A 27,539-nucleotide genomic window follows, 5' to 3' on the forward strand; every position below is an offset into this window, starting at 1 on the left:
ATTCATTTAGATAATCTCACTAATAGTAATTTTTTAGTCAAACCAGTCTTCTGTTACTCCCTCTTTACATGGAATAATATCCACAATTGTCATTTTAGTACTAGTGTTTTAGATAAATGTACCACTATTTCCACTAATTTATTACTCCCTTCGTTCCATAGTAATTGAGACAAAACTTTTCGGCACGGAGATTAAGAAAAATTGTGTTAGGTGAGTTAAGTAAAGAGAGAATAAAATGGAAAATGAAAAAGGTAGAGAGATGAAGATAGAAAAAAGTAAGAGAGAGTAAGGTAGGTGTGGAAAAATGTGTTGACTTTTACTAAAAAGGGAAATGAGTATATTACTATGGAACGGACGGAAATGGAAAAACGTCTCTATTATTATGGAACGGATGGAGTACGTTATATAAATATGAGACTACATGTCACTAACTTTTTCAACCACTTTGATTCACATTTTCTTAAAATTCGCATTGAGTCAAAATGAAACTTTAAATCGTGGACGGATGAAATACTATTTTTTAAAATATATGTTATGAACCACAAAAAAGGCTTGGTGCAGTTTTTTTTTGCCGTATATACTCAAGAACGACCACCGTCGAATTCCTTCAAAATATTGTAGAAGTATTTATATTTTTTTGTTATGATATTTCAGACAAACATCGACACAATATTTGTATCATTGCATGCATGTTAGTAATTATGTAAATTATGCGTATAGTAATATTGTTTCATACAGTTTCATGGACACTTATATCTATATATAATTGCGTATACAATTAAATAAATAGTAATTTAATTGCTGTTGATATAAGAAAGTTTTTGTTATACGTACTAGTAGTGGAACTGGAATAATTAGAGTTTCAAATTTGAATATAGTGGGCTGATTTATAGGTGAAAGAAACAAAAATTGATTTTGAATGCTACGAAGCGAAAGAAAGATAAAAGTAGTAATGCTTTTGAAAACGATGTGATTAATTAATACTCCTACTATAGATGATTAGTGTCTACATTCAATTAACACGCGCCCTTTTGATTTTACAGTTTCCTTGCCATCTTCATGCTTCCCTTTGTCTGCTTTGCGGCATTCATCAAATTCAGACAAAATGAAACCCAGATTCAAATGAAATGAACGGCTGGGCCCCACCTCCCCCCGTTACGACATGATTTCGTTATATATACAGCCATCGCAGTTGAGTTTCGTGTACATGCTCAATTATTACTTACGTATCCAAAATTTTTTACGTTTAATTAACAATTTTCTTTCTTTTTAATTTTTTTAAATTTTTTTCCGCCCGCCGGTACGCCAAATTGCCGGCAGCCAGAGCTCAATTACATCATAGAAAAACAGAATTACTAGGAAATCAATGGCAAAGGGTGGTCGGAAATTGACCACCAGCCGCAGCGAGCGCTATTTAGGAAGTTTCAGTGGGGAGGCGGCGGCGGCGGCGAGCTCTGCGTCGGAGCTGAGAGAAGAAGACGTCTGGTCAGTAACCGACGGCGCCGCCAATGGAGAGTGGGGCTCACGCGCTTCCGCCGCCGGCAATGGGAGCTTCCGCCACGGGCAAGTCGGCGGCCTGTCGTTGGCGTTCGACGAGCCCGGGGGCGGCGCGGCTTCGCGGAGGGTCATCCGCCAGTTCCGGATGCAGGATGACGTGGCGGGGTTGCCACGTGGCATGGCCACGTCGGCGCCGGTCAACGTGCCAGACTGGTCAAAGATTTACCGGGTCGACTCGGTCGAGTCGTCGCATGACTCGGACGACGGGTTGGACGATCCCGAGATGGTTCCGCCGCACGTGTACCTGGCGCGCGAGCACTCGCGGAGTCGGCACTCAGTGTTTGAGGGGGTCGGCCGGACGCTCAAGGGCCGGGATTTGAGCCGGGTCCGGGATGCGGTGTGGAGCCAGACCGGTTTCGATGGCTAATTATGTGCCATGTATGTAGTAATTATTAGTACTATCTCTTTGTGTATTTTTTTTTCTTCTCTTTAGACAAATTTGGATATTTGTGAATGGGTGATGACTCTTGACTCAGCCAAGGAAGGAAGTTGGCGGCCGTTGGCCTAATTACAACCGAAGATTGGTTTATTTCCATCTTTTGCTCAAGTGTATTTAGTGATGTGGTCATTTTGCCTCAATCATTAAGATGTAAAGAATTAAGTTGGTAATTGTATTTGTATAGATGATTAATGTAGCTTAAGATTCATTAATTTTTAATCCTCCATCCGACAATACGAATCCCTTTTGTCATTTTGGTTCAACTGTTAATAAGAATATAATTTCATTTTTAACTATAAATAGTAGTTAGTCCACGTTCCACTAAAACGTATTTCACTTATTATAAAATAGTAAAGAAATTTATATTCAACTAACCTTTCTTATACTCGTGCTGAAAAAAATGGACTCCTAATTATAAAAGATGGTATTATTATTCAGGATTCCTTCCATATCTAAATTGGGTTGAAAAAAATTAGTGAAATATGAGTCTAACTTTATATATTGATTTTATAATGGAATGTGGGGTTATTGAGTAAGGCATTATTGGAGAAGGAAATGTGGTTAAATTCAGACTTGCTCGAAGCTATATCTGTTGGGAAAGTGACAATTCTATGGTTATTTACTAGTACAAAATTGTGGCCTATTTTGTCTCTTGCAGTTGGGTTTAATGCATTATCTTGTACTCCTATGTTGTGACCAGCCCATTCGGCCATTCCCACACATTTTTATTGTTAACTAATTCAAAAAAATTCAATGCAACTCTTCCCCTACATATACACCATTGATCATACTGTTAGTACATGCAATCATAAATTAATTTGGACTAAAATGATTTCAATTCACACACATATTATGTATGCTGATAGAGATGTGATTACTTTTTTTATATACATTCAACTTTAATAAACATATATATGTAGACCATGAAAATTGTTAGATTTGGAGAAAGTAAAAACCACACAAAAACTGGAAAATAAGTTAAACTAGTGTTTTTAGTAGGAGCAAAGGTGGGGGTGTATATGTATAAATTATTCAAATTTGATTTAAAATTTGGAAGAACCAAAAATTTTCTGGGTCATTTGGATTGTGATTCTTTTTTAAGAACAACTTCTTTGTCATAACTTTATCGAATTGTCTGATTAATTCAAATCAATAAGTAGATTTCGGGTTGGGTTGACTTCCTTTGCGTTGAATGACGTAGGGACACAAGCAAGTGAGTCGAAGATGAGTGAGAATTTATGAACTAGTACTTTAAATTTGATTTCAAGTTTGGAAGAAGCAAAATTAATTTAGGTCACTTGATTTGTGATTTTTTTTCAAATTATTGTCATAACTCTATCACATTACCAAGCTATTCGAACCAATATGTAAATTTCAGGTTGAATTGACATCCCTTGTGACGAATGACGTAGAGACACAAGCAAGTGGACCGAAGGTGGGTGTAAACATATAAATTATTAAATTTAATTTCATGTTTGGAAGAAGCAAAAATGTTGAAGGGGTACATACCTTCTTCCCACCTTTTTGAAGAAAATGGTTACACGCATTTAATGGTTTCACCATCGCTCTGCCTCTCATTTCCTCCCAATTTAGTGAGGTCCACTTCCATAAACATAAACAACAAACATCTTTACAACACATCATTCACTTCAACACAATATCACCAATCAAATATTGAGTGTTTCTCAACTACATACATTTTAATCAATAGGGTTGTCGATTGTAAACCAACTACTCTTAAAATACTTACGTATTTGCAAATGAAAAAACAGCATGTGTAAAATTAATCGCACTATGTTAATAGAGTGCAAAATAGGTACTTAATAAGTAACTAGCTATGCATGCAATCTACAAATTTAATGATTGAACTATTAAAATGACAGCCATATATTCAATTGGTGTTAATAAAATAAATGTTACTACTAATTATAGAATTGTACTAATAAGTTTCTATCAACAATAAAGAATAAATAATTTGTGTAAATAGTTGATTGAAGAATGGTGCATGTGATGTACTACTCTATTCATGAATGTCCCAATAATGGAGACATCGCCATACAATAGTTTAGTAAATGCGTATCTAATCACGAACGTGATTGTGAACAATATATTTCGTTTCTAAAAAATTGGCCGTGAAGCGTATCAACAAAGTTATAGGTTCAAATATCGTGACAAATATTATGTATAATTAAATACACATTATATAAAAAAAATATATAAATTCAGTGTGTGATAAACAATGAAAGACATTGCAAAACATGGAATTTTAATGAATAAGTATTGAATATCAAAAGTCTACATGTTTACCTTGAATCATCAGTATTGTTTGCCGCTAGTTGAATGGGGTATGTCGTCTGTGTGCCTATTTATATAGGACTAGGGCACAAAACTCAGTAATCTGAAAACAATCCGAATAACATCTGTTCTTCGTTTCTATCCGTGGACGTAGCCAACACAACGTTAGTGAACCACGTAAATTTTGTGTCTCTTTACGTTTCTATTTGTCTCGATTACACAATTGCTCTATTATGTCACAACAATTATATATACAAAAGTTTTATCTAAATATCTTAAATATCAGTTTCAGTACTAAATAGTGGTTGATGTATAGTGGAGGTGAAATGATCGCAACTTATGAGAATTGATAGTATATTATAACGAATAAAGTGGCGATAAAAATGTGTACATTTCCTCACGAGCCCAATTGTACAAAAAATGATACTATGATGTTTACATTCCTCACGAGCCCAAATAATTGGGCCACAGTAGATGCCTAGGGAGGGCCCAGCCCACTTCAATTTTAAGATTCACATCAAACTATTTTTTTCCCCCTATTCTATTGCATAATATACTGTTGATATCATTATTGTAAACTCAATATAAAATGAGTGTTTTATAAATTGCATTCAATAGAGTGTTTTTATATGCGACTCTCAACTGTCAGTGTTATTGTATCGTTTGCAGTTTGAAAATTAGTAGTACTATTATAAATAGACGTGTATTGGATTCCAAATGTATTAATTCCACCCATACATATTAATTTGACGACAATATTCAATTATTTCAATAAATAGCTGTATTTGATATAGAATAATATCATAGCCGAGAAAGCATCAGCTCCAATTGCTATAAGTTATGAAAATAATAAGTCAATAAAACAGTAGTACTACAATATAATTATTTAGGCCCACCCATCCATTAATTTTGGGCCAGATATACTATTAATTTGCTACTTGCACAAAAACAGTAATAATTGGTTGGTCAAAGAAATTTCATGTTCAAACCATACAGTCTTTATTAATAAATATTTATTATTGGATTAAATTCAGGAAGATCGACAGGCACAATAGCTGCATTAAACTATATTGAAATATTAATTAGAACTATTAATTCATGGATATATATATTAAAAAAGGAGTAAATACCAAATCTGGTCCTGAATATATGTCTATTTTACAATTTTGATCTTATACTTTATCTTTTGAATTTTTGCATTCTGAACATTTTAACTCGGATCCCAATTGGTCATACACTAACAATTCCGTCAATTTCCAAACGACTTTAACCTAATTTTGACCATTTTTTATGGTTTTAAAAGTCTCATTCGGATTAAAACCGCTTAAGTGCCCCTTGAATTCATGACTTATCGCCCTATTCATTAATGAAAAAAAAAGAAGAAATTGTTTGATTTTTTTATAGGATAAATAATGAATTTCATCATATTTAGTAACAGTTTAATAATTTTAAAAAATCATTCAATAATTATAAAATTTAGATTTACTTATAATCATTTCAAAGGCTAAATCGTTGAAAAATTATGCATGAATATCAATATCGTTTATTGATATAGAAATATAAAATTCATGGTTGAAAACACATCTCGTGATAAAATTTGGGAAATTATAAAAAAATTCAACAAATATTTTAAATAAATAAAATAAACTTAAATTTGATAATTTTTCTGATTAATTTACAGAATTATGGCGGCGCCACGGCCACCACTCCATCTGAAAGAGCCGCCGGAAATTTGGGAGAGGAGCAGATTTAGTTTGTAAATTGAATAGAAAGAGACATATTTTCCAGGCTAGTTTGATAAAAAAAGAAAAAAAGAAAAAAAAAAGGAGTGAGAGTGAGAGAAGAGAGTGAAAAATCTCACGTGCGGCGCATGTGATCCATGGAGGCAGCTGAGTTCCTTCCATGGGAATTTAATGCATCATGGTCTCACCCCCTTTGGGTGGTTGTAGCAGCACAGCATATGGTAATTACCGGAGATTTTTCCCCACCAACAAAATCACGGTTATTTCCAATTCCGCAGTGGGGCCTCGCTTTCTTCTTCACAGTTTATGTACAGCTATTGCTGCCCCCACTCATTCATGGCTGCCCCAACCCTCTTCCCTTCCCCTTAAATATTCTTTCTTTTCTCCTTCTACCTTGACCTCCAAGTCTTCTTCTTCCTCACACATCACTATATTCTCACTTTCTTTTGTTTTGTTAAGCTGCATTATTCCCCAATTTCATTAAATTGAGGTTGGAGCTAGGTCGAAATGAGGGGACGTTTGCACATTTTTGGTTCAATTCTGCTTCTGGTGATTTTGTGTGAGAATTTCTGATTTTACTTTTAAAACTATTTTTTTGGATAATTTGTTTTTGTTTTGCCTCGTTTATTGAATGGTTTGTTAAGTTTGATGCTTTGGTTAATCTTGGCAAGTTTTGGGGTTTTCAACAAATAGTTGGCTTGGTTTGTGATCTGAATGTGGTTTGAGGGGATGAGATGTTTCCAAGATTGAGTCTTTGGGTTGAGTTCATTAGTGTTTTTGTCTCTGTATTTTGGTTTTCTGCATTGGCTATCTTAAATTCTTGAACTCTGGTGATATGAAGTTGATGGGAATGGCGCCCACTTTCTTCAATATAATGTGGTGTCATGTGCTTGATAATGAGACTGGGAATTTTTCAAGGAAAACCATTAGGGTTTAGGATTGGGGATTCTGTGTTCTTAACCTTTTTACGCGTGATGACGAACATTCTCGTGATATGGCCCCTTTTAAGTGTCACGATTAATTATGGCATTGAATATGTTAACCAAGAATTAGATAGGAGTAGTTCAGTGTTTTTTATGGCTTCCCCATTTCTGTATTCGCTATGAGGAAATGATTACCAGTGACCTCCATTAGGGAATTCTGGAGAAATAGAATTTCAATTCATGTTTTTTCTCAATCAAGATAAGCTAATGATGGTTAAGTCTACTGACTCTACTGGTAGTCTAGTAATCTCAGTCTCTCAGCTTCTATATGTACAACCATCAGTTATCAGTGATTGATGATTATTTGATTTAGGATATGTTGGACTCAACTATGTCAAGATTATTGTAATTCATCAGCTATCTACCTTTGTACAGTTTGATGAAGCAGTCAAATATAGCTTATCTGTGACTAATAAATTCTGCAGTTATGATCTTCATTAACATTATATTGCATTTTCGGTATGGTTTGTTTACAGTATTCTAAACTTTCGATTCTTTATACTGTGAACTTGCTGCTTGTTCAGGTATACATGAATCATCTGGCAACTTTTTGGGTGATTCCAAAAGTTCTGCTCTGGCAGAAAGAAGGGCGGATTTACTTTTACCCCAAATTTCCCCAAATGCTGCTCCTCAGCCGCTCCTTCCTCTTCTTGCCCCATCTCCATTAACACCATTCACAAATATTAGTATAATCCCCAAATTATCTGGTTTGTCACTCTCACATTCTATACTCCAAAAAATAGACATCAATCTTCATGTTATTTCACGTTCGTACTAATTCAAATTTCTATCTGTACAGGAACTTGTGTGCTGAACTTTACGGCACTATCAAACATGATGATGGTGACATCAACCGATTGTATGGCTGCATTCGCACCAGTTTTGGCAAACGTAGTGTGCTGTCCTCAAGTGGAGGCTACATTAGTGATTCTCATTGGCCAATCTAGTAAATATACCAATACGCTAGCTTTAAACGGAACACTTGCTGCACATTGCCTTGCAGATTTTCAACAGATTTTGGTGGGTCAGGGAGCCAACGATAGTTTATCCAAGATTTGCTCGATTCATTCATCGCATCTTACTGGAGGTTCTTGCCCAGTTAGCGATGTTTCCGAGTTTGAGAGCACTGTAGAAACATCTAACCTTCTAGCTGCCTGTGGGAAGGTTGATTCTGTGAATGAATGCTGCCAGCAAGTTTGTCAGAATGCTATTCTCGATGCTGCTAGGAAGCTAGCCGAAAAAGCTTACAGCCTTCTAAGCCTAGACGGTTCTCATGTTCTCTCTGATCATACTAGGATTAATGACTGCAAAAGTATTGTACTGCGATGGCTTGGAAGTAAACTCGAGCCTTCTCGTGCAAAAGAAGTTCTTCGAGGAATATCTAATTGCAAAATTAACAAAGGTAAATTTGATCAATACTATATGATATAATGTATAAAAATTGAATTTTAACTTCTCTCTCCTCCCTTTACATTGCTACTGCAGTATGTCCTCTGAAATTCCCAAACATGAGCCGTGTCATAGAAGGGTGTGGTGCTGGAAAGAGTAATCAGACAGCTTGTTGCAGTTCAGTTGAGAGCTATGTCTCTCACCTGCAAAGGCAGAGCTTCGTCACAAACTTGCAAGCCTTAAATTGTGCTGCGGCACTTGGAGTAAGGTTACGGAAAGCAAACATTACCGAGAACGTCTACAGCCAATGTCATATTAGCCTCAAAGACTTCTCCCTCCAAGGTTAGTTAGTTCTCCAGTGTCATTACAAACATAAATGCAGAAGGGCTGCCGCTAATGCTGAAAATTTCGTTGTTTTGTCATGCCGGTCTGCTTGGGCATCGATCACATTAATTATGCAGTTGGCGTTCAAGGTAATTTTCCAACTTTCGCTTTCACTATTTGTGTTCACTACTATAACCAACTCGATAGGTTTGATTGCGTTTTTCAATAGCGTTATAGAAGTGCATATGAAACCCTGACTATTTAGAGACAGATGCTTTATAAGCTTGTTGCTCTCGAAGCTGAGAAGTTTCGAAAAGATTCTTTTGCTTTGGTTTCTAAGAGAATATATTGCTGCTAAAGGATCTCCATTCGTGGATTCTAAGTTCTTAACTTGCAACCTGATTTTAATCACTTTTGAGTAAAACAAATAAGTGTAAATAAACTGAAATCCGATTCAATGAAGTAGTTCTTATGTTTTTTCATATTTTTAACTGATTATGATCATTTTTGTTGGAGTAGAATCCGGATGCCTTCTTCCCAGCTTGCCATCGGATGTAGTATTCGACCAGTCTGCAGGGGTCAGCTTTCTATGTGATTTGAACGATAACATTCCCGCTCCTTGGCCTACAACCACACAGCTGCCAGCTTCGTCGTGCAACAAAAGTATGTTTGATAATCTATGTTGTGATTTGTTTGAAGGATGTTTCTGTTGAGAACTACTCACGGACGTAACTTTTTTCGTGCAGCCATCAAAATTCCTGCCCTTCCTGCAGTGGCTTCTGGGCAAAAAAGTAAGTCCACTCTGTACACTATAATCCTTCTATTTCTCATCTCTAACACTGCCTTTTGCCATTCGTAAAAATGCTTCATGTCGCGTATTATAATATGATCACCATTCTCGTAAAACTTGGTATATTTCAGTAGTTTCATGGAAAGACAAGAGGGTAAAAACTCAGCAATTCATTCCCTTTTGATGCTATTTTTTGTTTGTGCTGTTGCTGAAATGAAACATGTTCTCGTATCAGACTTTCAGCAAACGGGATCAAACTATGCAGCGTCTTTGGTGGCCAACGTTGCCCTCTTGATTCTGATATAGATCCTACTAGAACAAGTTGTGCTTTAGTAGATGAGAAGCTAACTCTCAATCCGAACCAATGAGGCTAAGGCGAAAATGCTGAAACTCGAGCCAAGGAAGTGTACCTCCAGCTAGGTTCAGACCGACCCTCAGTCGAAAATTGACTCAGAGGTTAAAATTTATTACAGTTACCATTTGTATATCTTGTGTGCTAGTCTAATAAATTTTATTTGTAAAGAAGCTCCAAAGGATGACCAAATACTTCTTGATTGCATTGTGGCTGCTGTGTATATCAGTTTGGAATGAATTTTGTTGCCGTTTAGTGTTGCCAATATTATTTATTTTTAGTTACATTGTAGTAATACAGTGTGTAGAATGAATATTCGATGGTAACTTTATATAGCTGAGATTATCAGAGAATGAAGCAACTTTAAATCATTGAGATTAACGGTGAATGCTCTGGTCTTGAGATTGGCGTGAAGGCCCTTGTTTTGACCCAAAACAAGAAATAGTTCGAAGAAGGGGGGGACATTTTTGCAGTACATGGAGAAAAAATTGTCTCATTTTTTAATTTTCAACCGATCCAAAAAAATAGTCTCATATTAAAAATAAAAAATCTATTCCAAAAGTGGTACTTACTCTTTATCTTTTTTTCTCTCACTCTATACCGCTTTTTATTTTTCCCACTTTATCTTTTCTTTCTCTCATATTTTATCAATTTTGCATCCAAACTCGTGTTGTTCGATAAGGCTATTTTTTTATAACTGTAAAAATTTTCAAGTTGCATAAATTGCAAAACCTTTTTTTTCGTTTGCGACGATTATTAATATTAAAAGAACGTAAGATCCGCAAAATCTTGGATTTGGTGGAGCATAGTTCAATTAGAGAATCATCCAACTCAAATCACTTTGAAAGCTTACTTTTGTAGGGATTAGGCAAACTTTAAATTTAAATCACCAGTAATGGCAAAAAGTACAGGATCCCAAAAGAAGAAAATAAAATAAGACAAACTTTTTAAATCAGAATAAAATTGTGGGGATTCTGTACATGATAAAATTATGGTGATTCTATACATAATAAAATAAATTATGGGGTGTTTTAAAGGAAGGATTCGATGCCCTGTATATCAAAAGTCAAGTACTACTACTATAACTGAACCATATACTGCATTATATTGAAAGAACCATCAGACAAAATCCATTTAATTAATAAATCGCACACCAGTTGCTTTCACAATCGATGTGGGACATTGAGCCCTTCTTTGTCAGGCCATCACTTCGAGTTCTCGTAGGTCACGACAAGTTCCTTGCTCGGCCACCACTCCGAGTTGGACGCAAACGTAATTGTTGGTCATGGAGTTCTTTGCCCAGCCACTACTCTAAGACGTTTGGGCTTTCAATGAAAGCAATGAAAACACTAATGTTACGGACTTACGAGAAGAACTCATCCCAAAAACTAGTGTATTCGGAGAGAGTCTATTTATTCTATCAACCTCGTATCAGTTGCTCTCACAATTGATATGAGACGTGCGATGTTTAGTTCGTAACAACCATTTATCTTCATTAAATAAAATTATGCACATTTCATATATTAAATGGGCTGTCAATATATTGCATATCACAAGGTGTCATGGACCACCCTCTTGCTGTCGCTTGCATTTCATTTTAATGCACAATAAGGATTTGATTTGACTTGAGTTGATGGAGAAAATGGAAAATAATAATTATAGAATATGCAATTAATTTTTAAATATTGGATCTTTTTAAAAAAACACATGTTTAATCGGCTGAAATTTGTCAATCGGGAAGTTTCAATAACTAAATAGATTTTAGAAAGTAATTTAACAGCGGATTTTAAGTGTTTTATCGATAGATCAATGGATCTATCCATAAATCAAAGTCAAACGTGTGTTCATATAGTAACATGTCATAAACAGTAATGATTTGGTTCTTGAAAAATAAAATTATTATTCACACACTTTTAAATATTGGTTCTTGAATGACAAAAAGATGACATTCATGTCATATCATAAGAAGTACTATAATAATTTGGTGCTTGAAAAAATAAAATTAGTATGCACACATTTTAGAAAGACACAAGCTATATCGTGCAAAATATGGAGCAAGACATTAGACTAATATTAATAGTAGTGCATATCTATATCGTTCATTAATTACTAAAAAAAACTAAATTTTCAACTTTTGTACCGACAAATACAATTTATTAGCCTCGTCACAAGTTGCGAAAAATCTCAGTATAGTATTTATTGGGGGACATCATATTAATTCATGTATAGTAAGACATTAATAAAAGGGATATATAATGACAAAATTACTAACTAACTGGTGGTCATGACTCTTTATATATTTATTGTTTGTGGTCATGAATTGTTTATCGAATACTTAGTACTTATGAATTCACTGAAGAGAAAAGCCACAATTATTTGTGGTCATTCCTTATCAATTTTAGCTCTTTTCTAAATCATATTTTTTGTAGTATTTGAAATTTTTGCATATTAAATTGCATTTAATTTGGTGCTTCTGTGATTCATTGTAGGAATCACAATATATGGGCATATATACATACATAAATACAATCACATCATTACCATGTTTACAATGGTAATTTAGAGAATTAAAAATCTACTGCATGGAAAAAATCATAAATGTTTACAATGTTCTAAGGGGAACTCTAAAAAATCTCAAATATTCATAAGAAAAATATAAAATCGCAAAAGTTCTTGTATTTATAAATAAACTACTTTATTTATTACAAAACAAGGTCGATTTAGCATTACCATGTTTTGCTATGGTGGCATTTCCAACGAATAGCCAGCTTGAAAATTTGATATAGAAAAAAACTTTTTCATGTATTTTTTAACAATATTAAACCATTTTTATGTAGTGTTTTAATGCTAGATGTGGCCATTTTTTATAATAGTAAATTAAAAAGCGAATTAAGTAATTGTATATGTTCATGCATCAGTCATTCTCTCAATATTACTACTATCTTTTTATTATATTTTGGTCTAAACCATAAAATTAGTTCATTCCATTTTTAAGTAACATTTCTCTACTCCACTAGTAATACCAAAATTGACATAAATAAAAGTAAAAACTACGATACATAACTGCATAAATCTTAGTCTACGTACAAGTTGGTCGACTATATTATTATATCTCTCAATATTTAATTTGTTAGTATGTTTTAAAAATTACAAAATCCAAAATTTAACAACTGAAATCCTAAAAATTATACTTTCTCAATTCCATAGTAACGGAGGCGTTTCTTTTCGACACGAAGATTAAGAAAAATTGTGTTAGGTGAATTAAGTAAAAGGAGAATAAAGTGGAAAATGAAAAAGGTAGAGATGAAGAGAGAAAAAAGTAAGAGAGGGTAAAGTAGGTGTGTAAAAATGTGTTAACTTTTACTGAAAATGGAAATGACTCTATTACTATGGAACGTACCAAAATGATAAAACGACTCTATTACTATGGAACGGAGGGAGTAGAAGTTAAAAAGGTCAAATGGCAAAAAAATAAAATCATGAAGTTTAATCAAATTCTGATTTATCCCATAACTTTATAAAAACTATGAATTTATATCACAACTCCCACAACTTTGATAGTAAAAAATATGATGATGTTACGTTTATGAGTTATGTGTGCGTATATAAAAAGTAAATATACATAATTGTGTACATCCAAGTTGCTTGACTAAGGCTTGGTGTTTCATCATGGACGTCATGCTAGGCTCCAAATATGTACGTATATATTGTGTTATTCGATTTCATGATTTTCATTTCATCTATTATCTATATATGATTCATTAACAACGCCTTGAAGAGCCAAGAGAGAGTATATATCATAATCAAGCAGCTTTAATGCCGCAAAGCGTGGCTCATTCGAGCTCCTCAGAGCTCGAAAATGTCCTGACAAACACGGATTTAGCATGGTCGACCCGATACAAAAAGGCCACGTGGATCGAGCTCAAACTCCTCTCCAAACTCGCCGCCCCCGCCGTCTTCATGTACCTCCTCAACAACTCCATGTCCATGTTCACCCGCATCTTCGCCGGCCACCTCGGCAACCTCCAGTTCGCCGCCGCCTGCCTCGGCAACCAAGGCATCCAGCTCTTCGCCTACGGCCTCCTCGTAATAATTAAATAATTTTTCAAAATTAATGTGCAGTCCACCATCCTTTAACATTTCTAATTATTTTCGACAGCTCGGCATGGGGAGCGCCGTCGAGACCCTCTGCGGCCAGGCCTACGGCGCCGGGCGCTACGAGATGCTCGGAATCTACCTCCAGCGCGCCACCGTGGTGCTCACGCTCTTCAGCCTCCCGCTCGTGGCGATCTACCTTCTGTCGCGCCGGCTCCTGTTGGCGATCGGCGAGGAGAGGGAGGTGGCTGAGCTGGCGTCCGTGTTCGTCTACGGCCTCATCCCCCAGGTAATAAAAATTCATAAGGTTCCATCCCAAGACCAATTGATTAACTGAAGTTGAAGTTGAGGCTAGTAATACTTACTGGTACTTTATTATTAATAATAATTATATGAATAAAATATTTTTTAAAAATTATATAGAGTGATTTCAGTTCTCTTTACTATACTGGTACGAGATATTGTTATAATTATTTTTGTTTCATTTGCAAGGTGCTGGCGTACGCGGTGAATTTCCCGATGCAGAAGTTCCTACAGGCGCAGAGCATCGTGGTGCCGGGGGCGGTAATATCGCTGGCGACGCTGGCGGTGCATCTGGTGGCGAGCTGGGCGGCGGTGTGGCGGATGGGGATGGGGCTGGTGGGGGCGGCGCTGGTGCTGAGTTTGTCGTGGTGGATCATGGTTGTGGCGCAGGTGGTCTACATTTTGAGGAGCCAACGGTGTAAGGACACGTGGAGGGGGTTCAGGTGGGAGGCGCTGACGGGTTTAGGGGAGTTTGTGAAGCTGTCGATTGGATCCGCGGTGATGTTGTGCTTGGAGGCGTGGTACTTTCAGGTAATACTCAAATCTTTACACTATTGATTAGAAAATAAACGTTTTATCAATTGAGCTGCATTTCATAATTTTAGGTATTAGTCTTGGTTGCGGGACTGCTGGAGGATCCAGAGCTCTCCTTGGATGCTCTTTCAGTATGGTTAGTGTATCTAATATCGATCACTTTTATCTTTTCTGCTTAATTAAAAGTTGTAGGGATAATATATTTTCTTCCAGAAAAGAGAAAAGTAAACTATATCATAACTAAAATATTAGGAATCAGTTGTGAAAGTTGTCTTTTATTTGAGATACTATAAACTAAACAACATGATTAAATTCTTTCTACTTTTTACTTAATGTTCGTATTTAAAAAAATCAGTGCTTATTACTCATTCTATGCATTCGAAACGTGTCATTTCTTTCGGGTATTATATATGATACGAAAGGTTAACTTTTTCCTGTTAGTTCCCCTCTTCAATTGTTTCAGAAAACCTACCAAAATAGTACAGTACTTGATATTTCATGAATTTAATAAAATAATTAAGTTTGGTAAATCAATCTAGCAACTTTAAAATATACGGAGCAGTAATTTTTAACATTTTTCTTATTTGTTCCTTTGTTTTAGATTTGGGGAATAATGTATAATTTGGAAGCTAAAACACTTTAGCATAATATTATGTCTATCTCCGTCCCAAAGTAGTTGAGCATTTCTTTTGGGCACGGGATATATGAAATCAATTTTTTAAAGGTTAAAGTGGAGAGAAGAAAATAAAGTAAGAGAGAGTAAAGTAAGAAAAAGAATAAAGTTTTTATTAAAAAAATAAATGTAACTCAACTACTTCGGGACAAACAAAAAAAAGAATACGACTCAACTACCTTGTGACGGAATGAGTACTAAAAATGGTTAGTTGTTATGAGTGATATATTACAAAAAGATCATGAGTAGTTTTCCACGTCATACACAATTTCTCTAAATACACATAAATGAGACAATTGGAAAAAAAAAAGTGAAAGTTTTGTTGTGGCTATTTTCTAAAGTTATGAAACTAGTAGAATTTGATCAAACTTTGTGATTTTTTTACCATTTACAGATTATGATCAACATCAAACTAATTTCTAGTGCTAAACAGTCGAACTCTTCATTTTTAGTTATTTTAGAATATTGATAGATAACACGTCAGTTCTGTATATATCAAGACACCCTAATATTTGTATCCTGAAGAAGGTAGTTGGCTATTTATTGGTTTGGGGACTGAAATTCAGTCATTGATTGCTATAAAGGTGAGAAATATGCTAAGATTAGGTAATTGATCTAACAGTCATATATATATATATATAATAAGAGTACATTTTTCTATAGATAAACTTAATGTTTCATGAATTTATGGGCTACTAAGATTTTGGCTTTCGTTTCTGTAGCATGTCAATAAATGGGCTACTATTCACGGTCGCAATCGGATTCAATGCCGCTGCCAGGTTGTTTCCTTTACCTCTTAATTTCATATACTCCCTCCGTCCCAATAAATATGAAATGTTTGTTTTTCGGCACCCGATTTTATGTAGTGTTAAAGAAGAGATAGAAAAGTAGAAATAAAGTTATTTCTATATTAAGAAACGTTTCATTTTTAATGGGACAACTCAAAAAGGAAAACGTTTCATTTCTAGTGGACAGAGGGAATACTATATTTTATCTTTGTCAAATCTACCCCACAATTACTAGTTAACACTAATTTAATTATATTTTAGGTCACCCCCTAAAAAAGTTATACAGTATTAGGTTAAATTAAACATGCATTAATAATGATTGGAAGAGTTAATTAAAACAGTGTGAGAGTGGGGAATGAGATCGGAGCAGGGCACCGCAAGGCTGCCGCGTTCTCGGTGGTTGTAGTTAATTCAGTGTCGTTGGTGGTGGCGGTGATCGAGGCCATCGTGGTGCTGTCGCAGCGCCACGTCATCAGCTATGTGTTCACTGGCGGCGAAAGAGTGGCCGATGCGGTGTCGGATCTCTGTCCTTTCTTGGCAGTCACCTTAGTACTAAACGGCCTCCAACCGGTCTTGTCAGGTACAATTATAGTATTCGCATTACTCTTTCCATCCCATTCAGATTTATATTTTCTTTTGGGATGTCACACTAACAACTTCTCTATATTACAGTAATTTTACTTTATTCTCGATTTACTGCATAAAATTTTGAAGGAGTGGCGGTGGGGTGTGGATGGCAAGCATATGTGGCATATGTGAATATAGGATGCTATTATGTGGTGGGAATTCCAGTGGGATGCGTTCTTGGGTTCAAATTCAATCTTGGTATTAAGGTAAACATTAGTTAATAACTATAGTTAATTACTCCATATTTGAATTTGTAAAAAGAGTGGTATTAACAAATGCAGGGCATATGGTCGGGCATGATCGGAGGGACGATGATGCAAACTTTGATCTTATTATTTGTCACATTTCGTACGGATTGGAATAAAGAGGTACATTAATTTTCAATTCACATCACATTCATTTCATTGTCTGGAATAATTAAATGAGTTAGGTTTGCAGGTGGAGAAAGCCCAGAAACGATTGGACAGGTGGCAAGATACTATTAAGGAGCCACTGCTGCTTAAGGAATAAACATCATTTTTCATATGCTCATTACAATATGGAGTAGTATTAGTTATAAGCATTGTGTTTAATTTCATAAGCTTACTTGTTCTTGCAAAACGTTTGATTGTAGTAATACATAATTTGTGTGAATTGCACTAATAACTCAACCAGTTGTTCGGTTAGTGAACAAACATGAGAACTCATCCCAAGACGAGAATATAAGGGGAAAAAAAGCCTATTTAGTCTATAAAACTCACACCGGTTGTTTCTACTGCTGATATGGGACATTGAATGTCTATGGACTTTAGAGTGTCCACTATAGGCGAGCCGCGGCCGGGCCACGGGAGAGCCGCGAGCCGCGGCTCCCTATAGTGACGGGGGTGGGCAGCCGCGGCGCGGGGGGGGGGGGGTGCCCACGAGAGCGCCACGATCGTGGCCCGGCCGCGGCTTTTGGGCGGGAGCCGTGGCTCTCCTATTGCAGCGGCCACGGGCCGCGGGCCGCGGCTCTCCATATTTTCTGATTTTTTTTTTTATTAATTCTATAAGTATACACATTTTTTTACCTCATTCCTACACAAATTTTATAAATATACCTATTTTTAATTAAAATATACACAAAATGAAAAAAATAAATTATTTGGTGGCTTTGTGACTTGGGCCGGCCAACTATAGTGGACACCCTTAGAGTGTCCACTATACTAGAGCCGCGGCCGGGCCACGGGAGAGCCGCGGGCCGCGGCTCACTATAGTGCGGGGGGTGGGCAGCCGCGGCGGGGGGGGGGGTGGACGTGGGCGCGCCATGATCGTGGCCTGGCCGCGGCGCTTGGGCGCGAGCCGCGGCCCTCCTATAGTGATGGCCACGAGCCAGCCGCAGCTCCCCTTTTTCAGAATTTTTTTTTAAAAAAAATTTCAAAATTTTTTCTACTTATACCTAAAATTCATATCTTATTTTTACTCTACTCTCACACACAATTTACCCTATATCCTTCAATTTGAATTTTTGTGAAATGCAAGGCGGAGACGATCCCGGTTATGGAGATTCGGGACAGGGGGGCTTTCCACCCCACCAACGCTGGGGATCGAGTCCCACCCCTCCTCCATCCCAGATGTGGAGTCCGCCATCGCCGGCGCCGTGGCTACAAACACCCCAAAACCGGGGGCAGTCCTCGGCCTATCAGCAGAGATATGCGGGTCGTACCCAACCAGGGACGGGCGACTATCGACCCAACATGGACGCAATTAACTTACCGTCTCAATTTCAAGCCTCCCCATTTCAGAGCAGTCATTCTCCGCTTGATGAATCTGATAGATTCACATGGGAACAATTGATGGGGTCGCCTGATACCCCGACGCCGACGCCCGGTCGTGTAGAGACGGGGAGAGGAGGCGGTGGAAGAAGCGGCGGTGGCGGCGGCGGCCGAAGTGGCGGCGGGAATGGTGGGCGAAGGGGCGGCGGCGGCGGCGGGCGTGGCGGAGGTTCCGCGCGAGGTGGCGGCGACGGCGACGGCGGGCAGGGCGGCGGCCGCGGTGGTCGACGAGGGTTTTTGTACACCGACGCCGAGTCCGTTGCTATTGCTAGGGCATGGGACGCGGTGACGACAGATTCCATAGTTGGCACGGATTAGACCGACTTATGCTTCTGGCGGAAAGTCTTGGTGGTGTACAATGAATTCAAACCGTCGGGGAGCGTCGACCGTACACCCGATCAGATTCGGAAGAAGTTCGGCAGGATCACTACAGCTCTTCGGAAGTTCATTGGTATATACGAGAACCAACTGCGCACTGCTGAGAGTGGCCGCAGCGAAGCCGACGTCAAATCCCTGTCGCTGCAGTTGTTCAATGTGCAAGTAGGCAAGAAGTTTACCTACTGGGCAGAATTCCTCATTCTGCGGGACTCCCCAAAATTCCGAGCCATCTGCGAGAACGCGTCTGATTCCGGGCCTAGCCGTACAAGACGGGGCAGGTGCGGCAACTACAGCAGTAGTAGCGGCGGTTCAAGGACCTTCGACCTCAACGACGAGGTCATGGAGGAGCGCCCCTCCCCCTCCCCCCCCCCCCCCCCGTCACTATCCCGGCGTCCATGGCCCCTGGGTCAACAGTCCGCCATCCGAGCCGTTAGATCCGCCTCCGCCGCTGCCTCCCAACACTCTGCTGCGGGCCCGTCTGCACCCCCTCCCGGATCGGCCCGAGCGGCGTTGCAAAACACTCTAGCCGTGCAGATGATAAAGGAACTCAAGGACACTTTGGCCTTGTATGAGAAGTCGACCGACCCGACTACCAAGGTGATGTACTACGACCTCATAGTGAGGCTGAGGTCGTTGTTGGGGTGGGAGGACACGGCGGCGGCGGCGACGGGACCTCAGAGCGGTGGCGGTGGTGGTGACGATGATGACGTTGGCGGTGACGATGCAACGGGTGAAGATGAAGTGGCGGATTCTGATGATGAGACCGAGTAGTCGGCGATGGCGGTGTTTTTTTATGTTTTTGTTTGCGTGTTCCTAAACAATTTTCGTTGTATAATTTTACCCCGTTCTATAATACAACGAAGATTTGGTTTTCGATTTAGTTTTCATTAAATTATGCATTTTATTTAATTATTGTAGTCTAACAATTTTAATTGTAGTAGAATTAAAATATAGACAAAATGGAAAAAATAAAAATTTTGGTGGCTTGGCCATGTCCACTATAGTGGGAAACATGGGCATTGGTGGCCCGACCACGATTTTGTGGCCTGGCCACACTTTGTGGCTTGGCCCGGGCCATGTATAGACGTATAGTGGACACCCTTAGTGCCACCGACTAAACATGTGAATCTGCTGCTGATACTGCATACTCCTAAATGTGACAAAGACACGTCACTGCAAAACCTACTCAAGGTTCTTCATATTAAATGACACCTCAAGAAATTGTCTATTACTGATGCAATCGATTCTTCACTACTCCATAACTTTTAAATTTCATACTTGCCTGATAAAAATATTTCTGACTTATAAAAAAAAAACCAATAAAATGCCGATGGGCTTAATTGTATTTTATTTCCCTGTTTTTTGTAATAGTATATCACTATAACATCGAAATTAATTCTAGTTGGGCCTAACTAATGAGCATTTTATAAAGCTCATTTCATGCATTGGGCTATATAAGATTAGGCAAACCAGCACCCGATGTGTAGTCCAAGAATTATACTACTATGATCATTGTCCTAAATTCATGTATTTTGCGTGATTATAGAAAAAAAAAATTATTTTTTACTGATTTGAAGTCATTGTTAGTACTACGTAGTGACAATAGTGTAAAATATATTATGATTAGTTACCATGAATTATAAAACTAATCAGAAAATCATGTATCATACAGATATAAATATAGTACTGGTAGTAACTATTTAATGGCACATGAGTAGGTGTATAAATAAATATGGTAACATGCCTAAAAACTGATAGCATATCCCAGTGACAAATCAATGAATTATGATTAGGCTAGCTGGTCCAATTGTCTGTACGGCTGCATCTAATAATGAAGAACCTTACCATTATTGATTTCATTAACTCACCGTCACCGTAATTTACTCCCTCAACTTAATTTATAGGGTTAAAATTGATCGGGGGCATTGGCAACACCGTGCTCTAAACACGTTGTCAGTGCTCAATAACCCTTGAGCACTGTGAACATCGATGACTCACATGTCTACCAGTGCGTGAGTTTGTCCAATTAGGCATTGGTAACATCGTGTCTAAACACGTTGGCAGTGCTCAATATCCTTGAGCACTGTGAACATCGGTTGACTCGAATATCTGCCAGTGCGTGAGTTTGCCCAATTTAAGCTCAAGTTTCTAGAATAAGAATATATGACTAAATTAGATTAAACAATTAATACAAATAAAAACCTTTGAGAGCATGGAACATGAAGCTTGACACAAATAGAACTTAATTAGGCAGATTTTTGAACGGCCAAAACAAAATTACAAAGAGGCAGTCTTACATCGTGACATGCCAAGCATATGCAATAAATTTAGGCCTGCTTTGAAAAATTGCAGCTGTCTAACAAAATTCAATTATTTAAAAATATTAATTAAGGTCACCGGAGACGATTCGGCTTCTATTTTAATATTTTATCACACTTATGGTAGTTAGGTGTATGAAATAAAAGACATTGATATATGACATAATGAGGAGCGCAGTGGTGGACTATAGTCTATAGTAGACGGCCCTCATTTTATAGTACATTTATTTTTATTATTTTATAATAGTAAAAGTATAGTACTCTTTCGTAGTGGAAAATATTGACCTCGCAGCCGTCGTGTTCCTTTTGCCGTCAACGCAACATAATGGGCTGTATTTTAAATAGTGGTAAAACGTATAATTCGAAGGTTTGAATTAACATCACTATATAAATAAATGTAGAATGGATCTGTTGGTCAAAATGGATGTAATTTGCTCTTTTTTTTACGTTAATTAAAAATAAAAACTGTTTTCTTTTAATCCGTCCTTTAATAAAATTTGTATTTTAGGAAAAAAATTTATTTGATAAAGTTACTTGATCATTTTTTTTATATATATAAAAGCAGGCAAAGCACGAAAACAAAGTCAAAATCAACGAATATAGGCAGCACATAGTCTGTCATGTAGCATCCAGCTATGGAGCCCCGACGGAGCGGCCTCAAGCACATGAACACCTCTATGATAAGAACAAGCATAATGAGACAAAAAATCAGCAGCAAAGCTCCCTTCTCGATGCACATGTTGCAGAGCCACAAAATCGAAATCCTGGAGTAACCCACGGTCCACGAACCCTCTGCACTATAGAGCGACAATTGATTGAAGTTTTAAAGTGTCCCAAGATCATGGCCACTCCAACAAAATTATTACTTTCCACCTCCAACTTGCAGATATCTAGAGACTTGGCCAAATGTAGGCCGTGATCGTTTTTTCTTTTTATTTTTATTATATTTTTATCAATTATGTATTAAAATTTGCATCATTTCTAATGTTTCAATTTTATAAAGACGGAAATAGTGTCTAGCATCTTTTCTTTTGTGTGTTCCAATTGAGGTGTGTCAATTTAAATGTATGAGAAACAACATTAAAAGGACAAAATAAAGGATCAACCATGTATCCATTGTATATAGACATTATACACATTAATTAAAACAATTTGAGGGGAAAGCCACGTTTTCCGTAAATTATTATTCACTTTCACAATTTAGTACACCAATATTTATAGTGTTAGATGTTTCACTAAGTATCAATATAAATTAATTTATTAAATTCGATACTTTCATTCCTTTGAATATTCCTTAATTTCTTCCACGATTCTCATCGTGATTTCCTCTAAATTGATTGATTCCGATTTTTATCACTTTTATTATGCTCACGTCTCTCTCAAAATGTGTGGAAGATACTTGAAATTTAAGGTAAAATAATATAATTTCTGAACATGTCAACAAATTATCTAACGTGATGTTGTTCCAATTCATTCCACACGCAACACAGCACATTCAAAATGTAATTAACAAAGTAAAAAAAAAAAAAAAAAAACTCAAAATAATGTGACAGGCTCGTTTTTGGCGAGTAACAAATGCTTGCATGATTTAATGAGAGAAGCAATGTGCTTAGAAGAAAACAAGGAGAAGCCCTTCTTGAGCCTCCTCCCAATCTTGATCTTCAACTTGAACATCTTCACCCGAAGCCACGACGGCCGCTTGCGGCCGTCGGCCTTCTGCAGAGACTTGTAGATCAAGAACTGCGCGAGCCGGTGCTTCACTTCCTCCTCGTCTTCGCTCTCCATCTTCGCGTATGCGTATGGCTTGTTCATCACAACCATTTTCATCTTTTCTAGATCAACAAATGAAGAAGCAAGTTTATGAATGAGAGTTTGTTTGCTCTTTAATTGAAGTTTGGTTGTGCATTTTATAGTGAAATGAAGGCTTCCAATGCTCACTCTCTGTCACTAATATTTAATGGGATTAATTTAAGTATGAAAACAAACTGAGCTGGCCTGAAATTTTATTTCAATAATTCAATTATTTGTAAGGGACTTCATTATATGTAGGATTCTAAAAATATGATATCAATAATGTAGTTTAATAAAGGCTTTGAATCATTGACTCAAAGGTCTAAATGATAGTTTATAAATGGTTAACAATTTTTTATGAACTTTTATAAATTAATTGATAGGAGCAGTCAAACATGATTACTAGCTTACTTAGTTATGTAAAATATTGATTGGGATTGGTAAATAATTATTTTCACTATCTCAAAACCAGATGCAGGACCCCTAACAGAATGCTCTATGACTTGATTATGTTCACCGCCGTAATTTTCGGTTAAATTGATTCAAGCGAAAAGAATTTGATTGCTTTTGTTTTACACGACTACTACTATTGTTTCTTTTCATAGGGGCATACTTTAATTATTACTCCATTCATCTCCTGTACATGAGAAGAGGTAAAATTAATAAAGTAAGAAAAACACAGATTTTAATGCAAAATTAATAAAATAAGAAAAAAAAATAGAAAGAAGAGTGTATTAATAGAAAATGAAATCTTACCTCATTAGAAAAAAGATATTTTCTTAAAAAAGTTTACATTTTAAGGAATGGAAAATAAAAAGAAAGAATTTCTATTTAAGAAGATTGGCGGAGAATTAAATTGAATAATTTATGTATTTGGGCTTACCTCTTTTAGGAGATTGGAGGAGAATTAAATTCAATAATTTCTGTATTTGGGCTTACTCCTGAGGTAAGCATTGATAATAATGGTGATAATAATATTGGGGAGGGCGGCGGCATTATTAATTTATTATAAAGGGAGGAAGTTATTGCCAAAATTCGAAAGGGTAGAGTATAAATATGTTATAAATGAAGCAATGCAATATTAATTCATCCAACTAACTACTCCTCTGCATAATTTTGTTAATTAATCCTTTTATCAACTAGACATGTCGGTTTGGCCTCCCACCACTCTCTCTCTCTCTCTCTCTCTCTACACACTCACACATACTGCCATCTTTGTTCTTGTTTTTGAGCTCATTTTTTCAAACCTTTGATTCCTCCATGGCCCCAAAAGGAGGAAAATAGAATTGATCCCATGCCCTTTTTCCATAGTCAACACCAATCATTTTTTGTTATTATTTGGAGTTACATTATCACCAAATAATAATAAGAAGAATAAGGTGTTGCCATTGCCGGCATTTTTAAAGCCCGGACTACCTCATATTCGCTTTGTAGGGTACTGCACTGTCTTATCTTATGTCATTTTGATCAAATAATAATTAGCCATATTATTAATTTTGTTATAAATGTTCATATACATTAGAAAATAAAATACTCAAGATTCTTATAAATCAATTTGGAGGCCCAATAATTATAAAGGCCCAGCCATAGAGAGAGAGAATGATTGTGAGTTCAATTTTGCACAAGTGGTTTAATTTATTTCACATATCATTAAACTGTAACAAGACTATGCCTTGTGTAGTTTTGTACCTTTACATACATCCATTTTTCTAAATATTACAAATCTGAAGGATCAAAACTCACAAAGATAGATGTACAGAATACAACACTACATCAGGGGGAGACAGTTGCTTTAACCGACCGATCCTTCGAGTTTCAAGCTCATGAGCTGGTTCACCTCCGCTCCAAATTCATCCGGCAGCTCATTGAACACATCCCGGCAGAAACCCGAGATCATGGCAGCCATAGCTTTCTCATAGTCAATGCCTCTCTGTTGAAAGTAGAATAACTGGTCCTCGCCAATTTTGGAGGTCGTGGCTTCATGCTCAATGCGAGCACTAGGGTTTTTCGCCTGTTGACAATCGACATCAACAAAAACACCAAGGGAACTTGTATCAAGTTTTTCGTCAAGATGATACTAGCTACTTCTAAACACATTTTCATGAAACAGTATCATATATTTCGAAAATGAAAAACATCTAGCAACATTAGTAGCCTCCAGATTTAGTATCACTTCATTGCGAAAATGATGAACACCAAACACTGGATATCATCAAACAACCTAAATTAGCTATATTATGTTACCCTCTTCACGAAACAGGATCATGTATTTCACAAAGCTTCCAGCTTCAGTTTACGAATAATCAAGAAGACTATAGTCCGGAGAGCGACATATACAAATTAAAAAGAACAATAAGCCTGATAAAGACACCAATACAACAGATAAAGGCAAACCATTTTCACAATAAGCCTTTAACACAGAACAATCAATTTGACTAAGGCAATTGGTGATAAAACAAACGAGTTAAACATAAATGAAGAGATCATATAGCAAAAAAAAAGGGAGAATCTACCTGAATGTAGGGATAAGTGTTGGCAGCAGCCTTATCACCAATGAGCATAGAGTCACACTGCGACGAATTCTTTGCATTATCCGCACCGGACATTACTTGCACAAGGCCTCTGTAGCAATTTCTCGAACGCCCAGCAGAGATTCCTTTCGAAATAATCCTACTCCTAGTATTCTTCCCCTTGTGTATCATCTTAGTTCCCGTATCTGCCTGCTGACAGTTATTCGTCAACGCCACAGAGTAAAACTCCCCAACAGAATCGTCACCCTCCAAGACCACACTGGGATACTTCCAAGTGATAGCAGAACCCGTCTCCACTTGAGTCCACGAAATCTTTGATCTCGAACCAGCACAGAGTCCCCTCTTGGTAACGAAATTAAAAATCCCTCCTTTCCCATCCTCATCTCCCGCATACCAGTTCTGAACCGTGGAGTACTTGATCTCGGCACCAGCATGGCAGTAAAGCTCCACCACAGCTGCGTGCAGCTGATTCGTGTCATAAGAGGGAGCAGTGCATCCCTCCAAATACTCCACAAAGCTCCCTTCCTCTGCAACTATCAAGGTTCTCTCAAACTGCCCCGTCTCCATCGCGTTTATCCTAAAATACGTCGAAATTTGCATCGGACACTTGGTGTTCTTGGGCACATACACAAAGGAGCCATCACTAAACACGGCTGCATTCAAAGCAGCATAGAAGTTATCATCAGCCGGCACCACCCTGCCTAGATAATCCCTAATTAAGTCAGGATACTCCTTAATAGCCTCTGAAATCGAGCAAAAGATGACACCGGACTTCTCTAGAGTCTTCCTATGAGTAGTCGCGATGGAAACGCTATCCAGAACAGCGTCCACTGCGACATTAGCCAGTCTATTCCTCTCATTCAACGGAATCCCAAGCTTCTCAAAATACATAACTAGCTCAGGATCAGCCTCATCAAGGCTATTCAAAGTTGGCTTCTTTTTCGGCTCTGAATAATAACAAATATCTTGAAAATTGATTTTGGGGTACTGATTATCAGACCACGAGGGCTCCTTCATCTTAGCGAATTTCTCATAAGACTTTAACCTGAACTCCAACATCCAATCGGGCTCATTTTTTCTAGAAGAAATTAACCTAACAGTTTCCTCAGAAAGCCCCTTAGGGATTGTGAAGGAATCAATTTCCTGCGTGAAACCCCACTTGTAATCCCTTTTCAAGAATTTCTGAAGCGGGTCATCGTCGTTGGATGATGAGTTCTTACCTGGAGAATCGACGGTGGTCTTGGGCTCATATCCGACATCGGCCCTAATCTTCAAGGAAGCTCTTGAATTAGGGTTTCTGAGAATTGGGGATTTGGGGATTGAGTGCAAGAGAGGGGACTTTGGGAATTCGGAGACGTGCTGAGACGAAAAGGGGGAAATCCCGTTGGTGAGAAGCGACGCCATGGTCTGATTGTGGCGGAGCAGAGTGTGGAGGCGACACGAGTTGAAGATGAAGATGGAATTTATTTTTTTCTGGATTGTTGTTTTGTCGAAATTCAGCAGCTTTAGCCGCCTTTCATAATTTTCTGTATTAAATTTCATTTTTGTTTATTTGGTGGTTGAGAATTTCGTTAATGTCGTATGCAGACCACGTGCCCTCGACCCGATTGGATAACTCCCAATTATTTATCGGATCCTATTTGGGTTGGAGTATATTAGTACTCCTACTAGTCTACGATGATACTCCCTCTATCCGCGAATAAGAGTTTCGTTTTTCTATTTTGGTCCGTTCATGAATGGAAATTTCAGGTCATAATTACCATAAATGGTAAAAAGGCATCACATTTCATCAACTCATTCCACTCACATATCATTTAAAACTAATATATACAAGCGGGAC

The 27,539-nt window shown here is 37.4% G+C and overlaps 3 protein-coding genes and 1 pseudogene across 5 annotated transcripts; 3 read left to right on the forward strand and 1 right to left on the reverse strand.

Annotated features, from left to right (window-relative positions):
* The first annotated feature begins 1,064 nt into the window (after positions 1 to 1,064).
* On the forward strand, positions 1,065 to 2,208 carry LOC125201800 (protein S40-6 pseudogene; annotated as a pseudogene).
* A 3,785-nt stretch (positions 2,209 to 5,993) lies between these two features.
* Positions 5,994 to 10,126, forward strand: LOC125202861 (putative GPI-anchored protein At1g61900). Of its 2 annotated transcripts, none has more exons than XM_048101338.2 (8): positions 5,994 to 6,254; positions 7,541 to 7,723; positions 7,816 to 8,418; positions 8,502 to 8,747; positions 8,867 to 8,878; positions 9,249 to 9,392; positions 9,476 to 9,520; positions 9,755 to 10,126. In XM_048101338.2, exons 1-8 carry the CDS (start codon positions 6,212 to 6,214, stop codon positions 9,823 to 9,825), a joined length of 1,347 nt encoding a protein of 448 aa, XP_047957295.2. In that variant the 5' UTR covers positions 5,994 to 6,211; the 3' UTR covers positions 9,826 to 10,126. The 2 variants fall into 2 exon arrangements, with proteins under 2 accessions (XP_047957295.2, XP_047957294.2); XM_048101337.2 differs by lacking the exon at positions 5,994 to 6,254 and adding an exon at positions 6,261 to 6,592.
* A 3,319-nt stretch (positions 10,127 to 13,445) lies between these two features.
* Positions 13,446 to 17,573, forward strand: LOC125201448 (protein DETOXIFICATION 40-like). 2 transcript variants are annotated; one of them, XM_048099572.2, is made up of 10 exons: positions 13,446 to 13,567; positions 13,650 to 13,957; positions 14,031 to 14,255; positions 14,459 to 14,800; positions 14,875 to 14,939; positions 16,199 to 16,255; positions 16,606 to 16,844; positions 16,979 to 17,097; positions 17,173 to 17,259; positions 17,330 to 17,573. In XM_048099572.2, the coding sequence occupies exons 2-10, from the start codon at positions 13,688 to 13,690 to the stop codon at positions 17,399 to 17,401; spliced, it is 1,476 nt and encodes a 491-aa protein (XP_047955529.1). In that variant the 5' UTR covers positions 13,446 to 13,567; positions 13,650 to 13,687; the 3' UTR covers positions 17,402 to 17,573. The 2 variants fall into 2 exon arrangements, with proteins under 2 accessions (XP_047955529.1, XP_047955520.1); XM_048099563.2 differs by lacking the exon at positions 13,446 to 13,567 and having other exon boundaries at positions 13,600 to 13,957.
* A 7,210-nt stretch (positions 17,574 to 24,783) lies between these two features.
* ABCI8 (ATP binding cassette protein 1) lies at positions 24,784 to 27,195 on the reverse strand. The gene is made up of 2 exons (XM_048097358.2): positions 25,682 to 27,195; positions 24,784 to 25,179 (listed from the first exon to the last, which is right to left on the reverse strand). The coding sequence occupies exons 1-2, from the start codon at positions 27,101 to 27,103 to the stop codon at positions 24,961 to 24,963; spliced, it is 1,641 nt and encodes a 546-aa protein (XP_047953315.1). The 5' UTR covers positions 27,104 to 27,195; the 3' UTR covers positions 24,784 to 24,960.
* Between the last annotated feature and the right edge of the window lie 344 nt (positions 27,196 to 27,539).

This window comes from Salvia hispanica, chromosome 2 (genome assembly GCF_029641045.1).
Source record: "Salvia hispanica isolate PSC_SH4W2 chromosome 2, Shi_PSC_v1, whole genome shotgun sequence".
NCBI lineage: Eukaryota > Viridiplantae > Streptophyta > Magnoliopsida > Lamiales > Lamiaceae > Salvia > Salvia hispanica.

Excerpts from the sequence above, each read along its gene's own strand:
- ABCI8 (XM_048097358.2), bottom strand. The coding sequence starts at position 27,103 with ATGGCGTCGCTTCTCACCAACGGGATTTCCCCCTTTTCGTCTCAGCAC. Across the intron at positions 25,180-25,681 it reads ACACTTATCCCTACATTCAG|GCGAAAAACCCTAGTGCTCG; the intron begins GTAGATTCTCCC and ends GATTGTCAACAG.
- LOC125201448 (XM_048099572.2), top strand. The coding sequence starts at position 13,688 with ATGCCGCAAAGCGTGGCTCATTCGAGCTCCTCAGAGCTCGAAAATGTC. Across the intron at positions 17,098-17,172 it reads AATTCAATCTTGGTATTAAG|GGCATATGGTCGGGCATGAT; the intron begins GTAAACATTAGT and ends TAACAAATGCAG. Across the intron at positions 17,260-17,329 it reads GTACGGATTGGAATAAAGAG|GTGGAGAAAGCCCAGAAACG; the intron begins GTACATTAATTT and ends TTAGGTTTGCAG.
- LOC125202861 (XM_048101337.2), top strand. The coding sequence starts at position 6,541 with ATGAGGGGACGTTTGCACATTTTTGGTTCAATTCTGCTTCTGGTGATT. Across the intron at positions 6,593-7,540 it reads TCTGCTTCTGGTGATTTTGT|GTATACATGAATCATCTGGC; the intron begins GTGAGAATTTCT and ends CTGCTTGTTCAG. Across the intron at positions 9,521-9,754 it reads AGTGGCTTCTGGGCAAAAAA|ACTTTCAGCAAACGGGATCA; the intron begins GTAAGTCCACTC and ends TTCTCGTATCAG.